This window comes from Pseudorca crassidens, chromosome 19 (assembly GCF_039906515.1).
Source record: "Pseudorca crassidens isolate mPseCra1 chromosome 19, mPseCra1.hap1, whole genome shotgun sequence".
NCBI lineage: Eukaryota > Metazoa > Chordata > Mammalia > Artiodactyla > Delphinidae > Pseudorca > Pseudorca crassidens.
Window position 1 is genome coordinate 23,567,955 of NC_090314.1, and position 13,789 is coordinate 23,581,743.

At 39.2% G+C, this 13,789-nt stretch overlaps 1 protein-coding gene across 1 annotated transcript in view; it reads left to right on the forward strand.

The window, feature by feature from the left end:
• LOC137212582 (AP-1 complex subunit beta-1-like) overlaps positions 1-13,547 on the forward strand; it is a 75,651-nt gene extending 62,104 nt beyond the window's left edge. Inside the window, 5 exon segments of the mRNA XM_067716076.1 lie at positions 3,641-3,682; positions 4,534-4,680; positions 7,627-7,772; positions 10,817-10,913; positions 10,915-13,547. Of these exon segments, the coding sequence (XP_067572177.1) occupies positions 3,641-3,682; positions 4,534-4,680; positions 7,627-7,772; positions 10,817-10,913; positions 10,915-11,049 (567 nt within the window). The 3' untranslated portion in view covers positions 11,050-13,547.
• Positions 13,548-13,789: the final 242 nt, after the last annotated feature.

Below are 13,789 nucleotides of genomic sequence, written 5' to 3' on the forward strand. Positions count from 1 at the left end.
TGAATAAAGTCTGAGTAAGCTATAGTTTTGCTAGTTAGAAAACATATTGAAATTGTCCTTTCCTTTTGCTCTCTGGACATAGCACAGTTATGTGAACCTTTATATTTCTGGCTACATGTCTCTAACACCCTTTGGATTCTGTCTCTGTAAGATCAAGAGTTCTTGATTGTGGGTTGCAGCTGAGTTGTATTTGATAAGCTGAATGTAAACAAAGGAGTATCAGAATTACTTTTCAGTTTCTCTTACATGTTTTTGAATAAAATTGACAAGCAGCATGGTGGGGAGGAGGGGGGGAGTACATTTAGATCCTGTCCAGCTAAGATAATATTCATATAATACTCAAGTATAATAAGAATGAAATCTAAGAAAATAAGGGCTGTAAATGGGCTTTATTTCCTTTGGAAATAACACCACTAGTGAGTGCCTTTTCTCAATGCCTTTTATTTAATGTAGCATATTTGATAATACTGCCATTTCTCTTCCAGTGTGTTTTTTCTTTCTTGCCATCGAGTGCCAACAAGGTCCATAAAGAATTCCATCTCTTTCAAGCTTCAGTTGTGAGATAGGCCAGAAGGGAGGAGAGTTGCTGGAGGGAGGATGTGTAAGCCCATCAGAAAGTCATAAAGCTAAATCAAAACCAGCATCAGGACAAGTGAGACATTCTGCATCATTCCCTTCCTTAGAAAGGGTTTTTCTTGGACTTCCCTGGTGGCACAGTGGTTAAGAATCCTCCTGCCAATGCAGGGGACACAGGTTCGAGCGCTGGCCTGGGAAGATCCCACATACCGTAGAGCAGCTAAGCCCATGTGCCACAACTACTGAGCCTGTGCTCCAGAGCCGGTGAGCCACAACTACTGAAGCCCGTGTGCCTAGAGCCCGTGTGCCTAGAGCCCGTGCTCCACTACAAGAGAAGCCACCACAATGAGAAGCCCGCGCACCACAACGAAGACCCAACGCAGCCAAAAATTAATTAATTAATGTATAAAAATAAAGAAATGGGGTTTTCTTTCTTCTTAAGTTCTAGCTTCCTTTTCAATTCAGGAGTTAGTGCCAAAGTAATTCCTGAACATATATTCTTGTCTGATTCCAAATCATAGTTAATTCTCTAAGGCAATGGTTTTCAACCTTGTCTGTACATTAGAATCCCTAGGGCAGCTTTTTAAAATTGTGATGTCCAGGCTACAACTCAGAACAATTAAATCAGTATGACTGGGATTGAGACTCGGGCATCAGTACTTCTAAAAATCCCCCTCCTCCCCACAGTTATACACACGCAGGTGGTTTATTCCATTGTGTATCTAAGGTTGAAAACCATAGTTAATAGAACACAATTGAAGTAGTTATTAGTAATCTTAGAAAGATTGAATCTTACTCTAAGAAACCTCCAGGTTTTTGTGATGGAGGAATTGAAAACTAAAGACTTAACCATAATCAGTTTGCCTTTGCAAACTTATTTTCTTTGACTTTTTTTTTTTAACACATATCTACCCTGTGCTCCAGTCTAATTAGACTACTCCTTCTTCTTCCTTTTTTTTTTTTAAAAAAAGTATTTATTTATTTGGCTACACAGGATCATCATTGCCGCATGCGGGATCTTCGTTGTGGCATGTGGGATCTTCGTTGCGGCATGAGGGAATCTTTTAGTTGTGGTGTGCGAGATCTTTAGTTGAGGCATGCAAACTCTTAGTTGCAGCATGCGGGATCTAGTCCCTGACCAGGGATCGAACCTGGATCCCCTGCATTGGCAGCATGGAGTCTTAGCCACTGGACCACTAGGGAAGTCCCTACTCATCCTTCTTGATCATGCTTTTATTCCTACTTCTTAACCTTTGTTCAGGCTATTTGAGAAATAACCTCCTCCTTTTTGCATTCTATAATTTCACACTACCATGTCTTTGAAGCTTCTTTTCATTATCCTTCAGCCAAAAGTTCTATTCAGAACTTTCTTTTTTTGCTTTAGTATATTCTGTATGGTTTTTGCATTCGTGTTTTGTTTTTTTGCCAGTTTGCAAAGCCTGGATCTTGTTCATCTATTGTTTTCCCCTCATTGCCCGGCATCTTTATAGTCCCCATAGTACCTTATGTCCAGCAAATGTGAGTGTGTGTTTGAATAAAAGGAATCTCATGCTTTTCAGATGTCATGCTGTGGATGTGTGTTATTCTAGAAACAGGGAGAAGGTAGGTGTGTAATATCTTTTCTATTTGCTGTCATTCTTTTCCAGTTACTCGAATTCTTGGTTGTGATGACCTTTTTATCTGTATGCCTGTGACTTCTCGCCCCATGTCCAACCAGTAAATAGTCTTCAGGAACCAGACTTTGCAAATGTTGGTTCTTTGAGCTTTGGAGTGTTCTGTAGCTTAGTGCAGAACATGCTTATTCATGCCAGTTATGAAACGCCTGGGGGTTTTGTTCTGTTGTGGTGGAAATAAGTCCCATTATTTTTCAGTATATATATTATTTTTGAGATTTTGGCAACCCAGTTTTATATATCTGTCCATTGAGAAGGTAATAAATCCCCTCTTTCAAATCCTGAAGACAAATACAGTTTTTTTTTTTTTTTTAACACAACCACAGCCTAGAGCTCTCCAAGTTTCTACTACTAAATGACAGACAATAAAGGAAACAGTGTTTTGTAAAGCAGACAAGGCATTTGGTGATTCAGAGGGGAATGTTAGATGCACAGTGAGAACTAGGGAAGTAGCAGTACAGAATCGTAGAACAAAAGCGTATTGTTTGCTTTCTGAACAGCACCATTAGTTGTGGGTATGTGTGTTTTATGTTTTTTCATGCTAGCTATTTTCAGCTTCAGTTCTTCTTTAATGCTTTTGTCCTGGAATTCAGGGTGAATTATATCAGAGCCCTGACGGGGAAAAGAGGCAGAAGTAAGACCATGTGGAATTATTTTCCTGTCACCTAGCTAATTGCATTAGTCTAATTCTCCAATAGTTAGCATCCTTTTAAATGATCTACTCCAGATAAATCACAGCATTTCTCCTTAGCTGTATTGACTGTGGGAGAGATTTGAAGAATTGCATGCCTTCGCATTTCCTACCCAGATAGGATATCTTCCTAACCCAGCCGTTTGCTTTCTTAGGAGAGTTCTAAACTCTAAAAATCACTCTTGTTCAAGCTATAATTTTTGAAGCTTGAAATTGCAGCTCATTACTGGTTTGGTTCCCACTTTCTCAGTGGGGCGGCAAGTTTTGTAGTTCAAAACATATTTTAGTTTTTCTTTTTCTCCCCCACCTTAAATTTCCTTTTAAAGAAAAAATAAAACATATTCAGAACGTTACGACTTAGAGATATAGCTTCTTGGAATATGTAAACTCTTTAAATCCTGTTTGGGTTTGTGCCTATGTACCCCAGTGGAAAGATTGGATCTGAAACATCCCTGAGATGTCCCAGCTCCGTCTTCTTTCCACGTTTTCTCAAAACTCCCACACACCATCACTTCCCCTCCTCAGTTCCCCTAGGTTATATTTCTTTGCAATCTAGAATTTCTTTAGGCTTTGGGAGTCAAGTTGAATAGCATGTATTCCCCGCAACTTGGTAGAGCAATTTACAGATTCTGTATGGGCATCTAGTACTTAGCTAAATGAACTCTACCTTTCTCTCCTCTCTCTCCTTTCTCTCTTTCAGCTTGGCAGTGACCTTGGCGGGGGCATTGGAGGAAGTCTGGCAGTCCGTGCCATCGGTTTTTTTCACCGTGGGATGCACTGCCCCCTGTTTGATGCCTTTCCTATGCACACGTTCTCAGACCAGCCACTGCTGCTATCTAGCCCTGTACACCAGAACCTCTGTAGCAGTGTATGAAGAGTAGAAAGTAGCATAGGGTTACTTGGAATATTTGGGACCATACACCACATGTGGTGTAGGGTTCTCTTTAGGGATTGGCGCTCTGGTGTCTACAGAGTTCTTTGTCTTCCTGACATTAAAGGGCTAAAGGAAATGGAACCTCCCATCTTGACGAGAGAATACTCTTTTCTGTCGTCTAGAAAGAGCTTGAGCGTCAGCTGGACTCAGAGTGAGACTCTCCTCGTATGTGAGTTAGCGGGGGTGTGAGTATCCATCTCCCCCAGGAGAGTTTCCTACTAGATATTTATGCCTAAATGCGGAAATAAGACTTGCCTGGACCCAAGTGGAAATGGAACTGCTGTCTAAGTTGGATGCTTCTCCTTCTTTCTATAGAAACAGATTCCCCCTTCATTAGGGTACCTGTAGGCCTCTTGCACAGAATCGTGGAAGCTAAAATTGGAAACAAACAGAAAAAACTTTGGATCACTGTGTTCCTGATCCTACTGATGACTCTCTTGATAGAACTTCTAAAGAGTGTGTGTATCTTTTCAATGATGAAAAAATAACCATGATGATTTGAAGGACAAAGAATATACGAATTAAACGCCTAAGAATATTGTAATTATGGTGTGTTCTTATTGATTTATCAATACTATTAATATATATAGCAGCATTTTAGGGACTATCAGTGAGTTCTTCCTGATCTCCCTGTTCCCCTTCCCTTTTATTCCCTGCAGGTGGGACAGTCCTTCATCCCATCATCAGTGCCTGCAACCTTTGCTCCTTCACTTACTCCTGCTGTGGTCAGCAGTGGTCTGAATGACCTATTTGAACTCTCCACGGGGATAGGCATGGCACCTGGTGGATATGTGGCTCCTAAGGCTGTAAGTAAAACAACACTTTCTTAGTGGACAGGACCTGAATTATTTAGCATCTGACATTTGTGTTACTCTCACTATAATAAATCCAAGGTTGGGGCTCTTTTTCTAGAGGATTTACAAGGAGGATGAAAGGCGGCCTTAAACCTAGCAATAAGAAGCACCATAGCATCCTTATTAACCATTTGTATAATTAGACTTAAAATTGGAAATACTAAGCATTTAGTATTTGTTCTCTAGTTTAGAAATATTGCCTAGCTTGTCAACACTGAAGTCAGTCTAGTGTAGATGTGATATACAGAGCAACAGCAGGAGGAAAGAGATGTAATAGAGAAGTAACATTTTACTTTGCATTCTTTCCACTCTCCTTTTTCCATTGGTACTGCATATGGATTCTAGAGTGCCATTGCCCAGATTTGGTTTCCATGCATTTTACTACACCTTTTTAGAGTTTTGATTTAGGTTAGTGTCATTGGTGTCCCTCTAGTCTCAGCCTCACTTGATGTCATGCTCAGATTGAAATTCAAAAGGGGAAGGGGAAACTCCCTGTAAATGAAGCATATTTCGGCCCTTGGGAATAGTGCCTTCCAGGCTAAGCTAGGTTTCTTTTAATTTTGCCTTTCTGAGGGGCAGCACGCCTGGTTGCTTTCTGAATTTTCTGCCTGCTCAACCAGCTCGGTGTGGGGGATCCCTGCTGCAGATAGTAAACCAGTTGTCCTTCGCAGGAGTCTTGTCTTTGTGTACACACCCATTACATAGACTAACCAGAAATGTGATTCAAAACTGAGCTATAGTGTTTTGGCACAACTTAGTAGCTTTGTTGTAAGGTTACTGCATTGGATATTATCCCCACAGACTTTTAATTGATTAAGAGATTATGTAACGTACCTGTTTACTAACATTACAGTAATACCTAGAAATGACAAATTTAAATAATGTAGAAAGATCAGGTGGAAAATTAAGTTTCCCTCTGTCCCCACTTCCCCATAAGTAGCCACTATTAACTTTTTCTGTGTCCTCTCAGAAGAAAAAAAGATCATGCATATACCTGTATGTTTGTATCCTTTAAATACTGTCAGTGGGATATACTGTTTTGCACCTTGTTTTTTCTCTACCACAGTCTTTTGAATGGCTGTATCCACTTTATTGATGGTGTACCACAACGTATTTAATCTTCCTCCTGGTGATGGACATTTAGGTTATTCATCTAGTCCTATCCCCGCCCCCTTTTTTGTTATTATGATGTTAACCATGAACATTCTTGTTTATATGTATCATGGTATATTTTTGTAAGCATATCTATAGGATAAACTTGGAATGTGCTTGATCATTTAAGCATTTAAAAATAGACATTACAGGGGCTTCCCTGGTGGAGCAGTGGTTGAGAGTCCGCCTGCCGATGCAGGGGACACGGGTTCGTGCCCCGGTCCGGGGGGATCCCACATGCCATGGAGCCGCTAGGCCCGTGAGCCATGGCCTCTGAGCCTGCGCGTCCGGAGCCTGTGCTCCACAGCGGGAGAGGCCACAGCAGTGAGAGGCCCACGTACCGCAAAAAAAAAAAAAAGACATTACAGGGACTTCCCCGGTGGTCCAGTGGTAAAGAATTCGCCTTCCAGTGCAGGGGTCGTAGGTTCGATCCTTGGTTGGGGAACTAAGATCCCATATTGCCACTGGGCAACTAATCCCACGCACCACAGCCACTGAGCCTGCATGCAACAACTACTGAGCCCGCGCACCTCAACTAGAGAGCCCATGTGCCACAAACTACAGAGCCCATGCACTCTGGAGCCTGTGCTCCACAACGAGAGAGAGATCAACACACCACAACTAGACAGAAGCCCACGTGCCACAGCGAAGAGCCCGCGCAGCAACAAAAAGATCCTGCTTGCCGCAACAAAGATCCTGTGTGCTGCAACTAAGACCCAACGCAGACAAAAATAAAACAATAAATTATTTTTTTAAAAAAAGACATTACCAACTTACCCTCCAAAAAGGTGACATCAAATTATGTTCTCCAAAGCAGAATGTAATAGTGCCAGATTCCTTATATTCTCCTTCACTATTATTGACTTTTTGAATTTTTGACCCTCTGATAGATGAAAAATAGTATCTTGTACTATTAAATAGTGTCATTTTCTTCTTTTCTTTTTCCCTTTTTTCCTGTAATGTGGTTGAGTATATTCTCATGTTAACTAGCCACCCACTGACTAATGGGTACTCTGTCTTTAGTCAGGACAGTTCATGAATTCCTGTTGGTTTTATATATATATATATGTGTGTGTCTGTGTGTGTGTGTGTGTAAACTGGTACACTCCAGGAGTATCACAGATTCTGGGGCCAGAGGTGGGTCACGAAATAATTATATAGAGAAAATAGGCATTCAGATTACTTAAACGACATCTGAATACTTACTATTTCCCAGAGACTATAACGAGAGTTAAAAATATACATAAGACATGGTCCTTGCCCTTAACACATTACTGATAATGAATTTGGTAATGATTTTTAAAAGTCTTCAAATATTGTAAACATGCGATTTTCATTAGATCAGTGTTTTCCCCTTTTAAGCCTTTTACCAAAGCTACTAACCAAAGAAACCCCATGTTATGCTCATTGGAATTTCTCCTTTCGCCATGGCTACCCATAGACTATTTTGGGGCTTGTTTTTCTTGTTCTGTTTGTTTTTGGCTTTGGTTTTGGGTTGGGTTTTTGTTTGGTTTGGTTGGGGTTTTTTTGTTTGTTTTTTGATTTTTGGTGGGTTCGTTTTGGTTCTTAAATAGTTGAGAATGATCTCAAAATTCAGCAAATATGACTTTATCTGGAGCCTTTTGCATTTGGCTTGGTATTTATGGTATAAAAATAACCTTAGTTGCCTAAGGAAGTGAAATCTTAATTTCATCTTTATTCAGAAGCGTCCTGTCTGGTTTCATTGGGCTTTATACTGTGTTTCAGGTCTGGCTGCCTGCAGTAAAGGCTAAGGGCCTGGAGATTCCTGGAATACTTACTCACCGCCAAGGGCACATCTATATGGAAATGAACTTCACCAGCAAAGCTCTGCAGCACATGACAGACTTTGCAATTCAGTTAAACAAGAATAGGTAAGAAATCTGAGTTCCCCAGCTCGATCCTGACACAGCAGTGTACTTTGTGTCCAACAAGAGAGTGTTCTATTTAGCAGTGGGTAAAAACTCTCGTGTTGGCAGATGTTTGATGTAGAGTGAGTGGAGGCTGTTGCACATCTGTTCAGTGGTCAGCTTCAACACTGGAGGCCCTAGGGAATTTTTCTGGGAAAACTCATCCATATGGAATAAGAAAACTGTCTTTGCCATTATAATCATACCTTTTCTATAATGTTTTGTAAATGAAATCACGTAGTATGGAGTCTTTTGCATTTGGTTTCTTTCACTTAGCATAACGCTTTGAGATGTCTCAGCAGTCTGTTCTGTTTTACTGAGTAGGACTCCATCGATGCTTATACTGTGATTTGTTTACACTTTCACCAGTTGGTGGAACTGGGGGTTGTTTCCAGTTTTATCTTTTATGACTAAAGCGCCTGTGAATATTCACATACAGGTCTTTGTGTGGATATATGTTTTCATTTTTCCTGGATAAATACCTAGCAGTGGTATTGCTGGGTCATATGGTAATAAGTGAATGTTCCAGCTGTTCTATACTCTTACCAATGCCAGCCATGCTTATACATGTATAGTAGTATCCCATTTTAACTTGAATTTCCCTAATGACTAGTGATATTGAGCATTCTTTTCATAATCTTATTGACCATTCTTATATCCTCTTTGGTGAAGTATCTGCTCAAATCGTTCCTTTTTCTTTTTAATTGATTGTCTTATTATCAAGTAATAAAGTTCTTTATATATTCTGGATACAAGTCCTTTGTCAGATATGTCTTGCAAATATTTTCTCCCAGTCTGTGGCTTGCCTTATTTTCTTAACAGTGTTTTTCAAAGAACAAGTTTTTTTTTTGTTTTATTTATTTATTTTTTGTTTTATTTATTTAAGGGAGATTGCAATTGACACATATACACTGTTTTGTTGTTTGTTCGTTTGTTTTTTTTTTTTGCTACGTGGGGTCTTCATTGCTGCATGCCGGCTTTCTCTAGTTGCCATGAGCAGAGGCTACTACTCTTCGTTGAGGTGTGCGGGCTTCTCATTGCAGTGGCTTCTCTTGTCGCAGAGCACGGGCTTTAGGAGCGCGGGCTTCAGTAGTTGTGGCTCTCAGGCTCTAGAGCGCAGGCTCAGTAGTTGTGGCTCACGGGCTTAGTTGCTCCGCAGCATGTGGGATCTTCCTGGACCAGGGATTGAACCTGTGTCCCCTGCATTGGCAGGAGGATTCTTAACCACTGCGCCACCAGGGAAGCCCAAGTTTTTTACTTAAATAAAGTTTACTTTACAATTTTTTCCTTTTTATGTCTTTTGCTTTTTGTGTTCTGTTTAACAAATCTTTGCCTGACCCACAGTTACAATTTTTTTTAATGTTTTTAATAGAAGTGTTAATAGATTTAGCTCCTACCTTTACCTTTTAGAATTCATTTTGAGGTACTTTTGGTGAGATAATATGTGTAAAGTAAGAGTCAAAGTAAACTTTTTTTCCGTAGTAAGTCTTGAAGTCAGATAGTATAAACCCTCCTACTATGTATGTTCTTTTTCAAAAATTGTTTTGGCAATTCTAGGTCTTTTGCCTGCTGGAATTTTGCTTGAGAGTGCAGTGAATGTGCAGATCAGTTTGAGGAAGAATTGGCATCAACCAATATTGAGTCTTCTAATCCATTAGCATAGCATGTCTCCCCATTTATGTAGGTCATCCTTAACTTCTCTCTGCAGTGTTTTATAGTTTTTCGTGTACAGATCTTGCACATCTTTTGTCACATTTAAGTGCTTTATAGTTTTGATGTTATAGTAAGAAGCATATTTTAGTTTTTGGTTGTTGCTAGTATATAGAAATACAACTGATTTTTGTACATTGAACTTGTATCTTGAAACTTCATTAAATTTACTTATTAGTTCTAGTAGCCTTTTTTTAGATTCCTTATGGTTTTCCACATAGATAAATAATGAGAGCAAGGGCAGAAGCGTTTTTTGACCCATAAATGTTGATACCAAAATGAGTGATGTGTCTACTCAAAATCATTTCTTTATTGCATTTGGGACTCTAAAGTGTAGTTTATCTACAAAAAGGAAAATGTTTCTTCTGCTAGTCTTTGACTCTTGAAATTGATACTACCTATATAAACTCTAATTATTTTATAAATATTAAAATCCCATCTTCCTTCCTGAGGCTCATTAGAACATAAATTCATTATAAATTTATATCATTAAGTTGTTTATTTGTTACACCTATGAGCCTACTTTTCCTTTCTGCTCCATCTTTTTAAAATTGTATTCTTATGCTTCTGAGACGTAAGACATGTCTGTCTCCCCTCATATATTTTTGGGTTTTTTTGTAACTTCAGACTCAGGCTTTTCCCATCTCTTTACTATTCTTGTATTATTATTAGGCAGGCTTCTCTGAGAAGTCAAACTGGTGGGTACTCACTGCCTGCCTTAGGCGAAGAAAGTGGCCAGATTTGAGTCTACAGCTTATCCTTTGGGGTGTTGTTTGGAATGTTTAAGCCAATCAACTCTGCTTTACTTAGACTGGCTCTTTCCCAATGATTGTATCCTGTGTAAGTAAATAAAGAAGAAGGAAAATGAGAGTTACCAGTAAATCATCCTCTGGTCTGATCAGGCAGGTTATCAAGCAAGTGAAATAATATCATTATACTTTACAGGGTGGGTATTCTTAAGTGTTCTTTCTCCCAAAGATTATCTAAAGGAAGATGTATAAGAAAAAGATGCTTATCAAACCTGTCCCTCTAGTGGCATGATAAACATAAGAAACTTTCAGAATCAGAGCATTAGCAAACCAGTTCTGTGCTTATGAATGTTTTCTCCTTCCTCAAATCATCTTAATGGAAAAAAGAGGTTATGTTGTAACGTGTTACAGCAAATTAGAATTGGGCACTTTAGTGCCTGCTATTCCTTATGTTTCCTTCAAATGGAGTAAAAAGCCATTGAAACCCAAAGACGTGACTAAATCCTGCCTCCTGATTAACCTCTGGGATTTCTTCATCCTCTCTCCTAGCTTTGGTGTCATCCCCAGCACTCCTCTGGCCATCCATACACCACTGATGCCAAACCAGAGCATTGATGTCTCCCTGCCTCTCAACACCTTGGGCCCAAGTCATGAAGATGGAGCCTCTGAACAACCTGCAGGTTAGACTTCTACTTCACTCAGGGGGTACAGGTTTATGTCTTGCCAATGTTATCTGTAAAGCAACCCCTCTCTTTCTTATATTAGATTTGGTCATGGAATAGGGTTTGAAATAAATCTGTGGAGAAGACTTTTATTTTTCATTAAAAATACACACAGAAGTCACGCCTTGACACAAAGTTATTTTCTTTTTACTCAACAAACAAACGTCTCAAAGTGTTATGTACAAACTTTTTTTTTCTAAGACTTTCATAGGGAATTTGAATGTCACAAGAATAGATTTCAGTAGAGCTGTGTGGAGGTCATCTTTGAATACACAGCCATAAATAGTTGGGTTATCTGCATTTAAATATGATAAGTGTGTGGTAAGTGTAGCAGCATCTTAGAGGAGCTCAGAACTTTATGAAGTTTCTAAGAGCCTCTCCATCTTGAAAATATTGACTTTTTAGAATGCTTAAGGTCCTAGCTTAGAGTATCGTTTCGTTTTCACCACTTTGAATTTCTCTTTGAAATATAAGCCTTCTGGGGTTCGAGCAACATGAAGGCAGAGTAGTAAGCATGTAAGCTGAAGCTGTAGCAACCCTCAAGGGATAAAATACAGATATAAGCCCAAGAAGTTGAGGGTTTTAATGCTCACAAGGACAGAAGAGACCACCTTGGGCTGACCTGAGATGGGGAATTGTAACTGATCCCTGCACAAAGCTGAGAGCCTGGAAGGGCAAGTCCCTCAATGAAAGGGGAACTAGAAAAAGATTTCCACAGGGGCAAGTGATGAGAGAGTTCTCTTTGACCTGGGTTCTGGGCGACCTCTTGTGAGAAATCCAGGGCCGGAATTTATACTGTGTACGTGAAGAATTCTCCAAACCAGTAAATTAATGTAAAATTGGACCAGAACTGGTGAAACCCAGGGTACCTGGCAGAAGCAAATGCAAAATGGCCTTTATGCAATGGTTTTGAACTTTAAGGCCATCAGGACTCCCATCTGAGAAGAAAATCTCTACTGAAAGTCAGCTCACAATTTAACCAAAAAAAAAAACAAGAGGCACAAAAAAAAAAAAAAAAGGGAGAGGTGCACTGTGACTGACAGAAGATGCGACAACAAGAGGGAAAGGTGCACTGTGACTGACAGAAGATGCGACAAAGAGGATTGCTATCCCCTTCTATCGAGAACTTGAAATGATACAATAGTATGAATGAGACTATAAAATATGTTTTAAATGATGAGCAAAAAATTTCAACCTTCCACTTTCCAATCAAGACAGGTAGGATCCCATTGCTCTATCTCCTGGAAATACCAGTGTGGGATACTAGTACTTATGGTGAGACATCAGCAATAAAATTACTTAAAGTACCAGTGCACCAAGCCTGCTTGCCAGTTGACTAACTACCTGGCTGCCTCAGCAGTTGACTGCTTCTTTCTCAGCAAAGGGTGTAATGATTTAGAGTGACAATGAGTGAGTCACAGTATAACTTGGCTCAGTCTAGAAGAACAAAACAAGGATTTCTGTGCAGAAGGAATTGGCTCTCTTGCTATAATGAGACTAATGTGTTAAGGGGCTTTTCCAGCACAGAATCCTAAAAGAAACTAACTAACTCAAATTTACATCTCCTCTCTTCTCATTGAAGTCTAACCTCCTGTTGGCCCACAGAGCCTCAAGCCAAATATTTGAGGACAGTCAGCATGGGTGCGAGAATGCTTTACTTTAGAATTAGGAAAGGGAATTTGGGTCACAGAAATGAGGGCAAATTTCCTACTCTTAAAACCAAAAGGAAACAGTAAATAAATAAATGTCAGTTTACTTCCCTATTTGCATTTCCATTTCACATTCAGTGAAATGAACATCCCAAATAGGAACCCTCATGAAAGAAATTGAATCTTAGTCCAAACCCCTCCCTCAAAAGTATTGTTATGATATTAGGACTAGCAAGTTTTCAGTTTCACAAACGTGACATTATAAAAACAATCTTAAAAATTTTCTATCTAAGCAGAATATAATAAAGCAGCTTCCATCTGTAGTCAACTATCGATTCTCCATGTTTTCCCCATGGATTCTTTTCTTGCAGGGATGTCATAATAATGGGTATTTTCTCATTAATTGGTATTGCCCAATGGAGAAGATAAGCAAAAACTTGCAAAGAGGTGAAGTTTCTTTCCCCGCTGTGAGCAGCTCTATTTAATGTCTGCTAGTGCAAGGTGAAGCTAATGACTAGCTTAAAGTGCTGGGCTACTTCAGATTTCAGCTTCCATTCTGCTTTTGTCCTAGTATGAACAAAAAGAATCAGATCTTAACTTCAACAAGCTTAGACCATAAAGATGCAGATAAAGCCAGGTAAAGGTTGATTGGCATTTAAATGTTATGCGAACATAATGTTTAAATTCAAGAGCTCATGCAGGAAAAATTAGTACTTTTCTAGTACTCCAGACCATAAAATCAGGAAAGAAAAAATGGGGGTTTAGGAAATGAAATTTTGAAAGCAGTGTGAGTTTTAGCTATTTTGGCTAATTTGATATCAACCTAGGACAGATAAATCAAACCTAGTCGCCAAAACTGTAATGTAACATTTAGTACAAAAACTTTTCATTAAAAACATCGTCAAACTACTTATTGGCTTATAGTCTTTTTGAAACATTATTGAAAGACACTGTTCCCTCTTAAAATGTAAAATAGGTTATACCTTAGATATCTACTAGAAATTTGACCTAGAAAATTTTTTCAGCTGTACTAATAATGTTGGTTGTAAAAGCCTTTGTGAATTCAACTTATCAATATTACACAAAGTAAAGCTTAGCTTGCCCCCGTTGGGAGCTTCTCTTGAGTTTATTTATATCATATAATTATATTC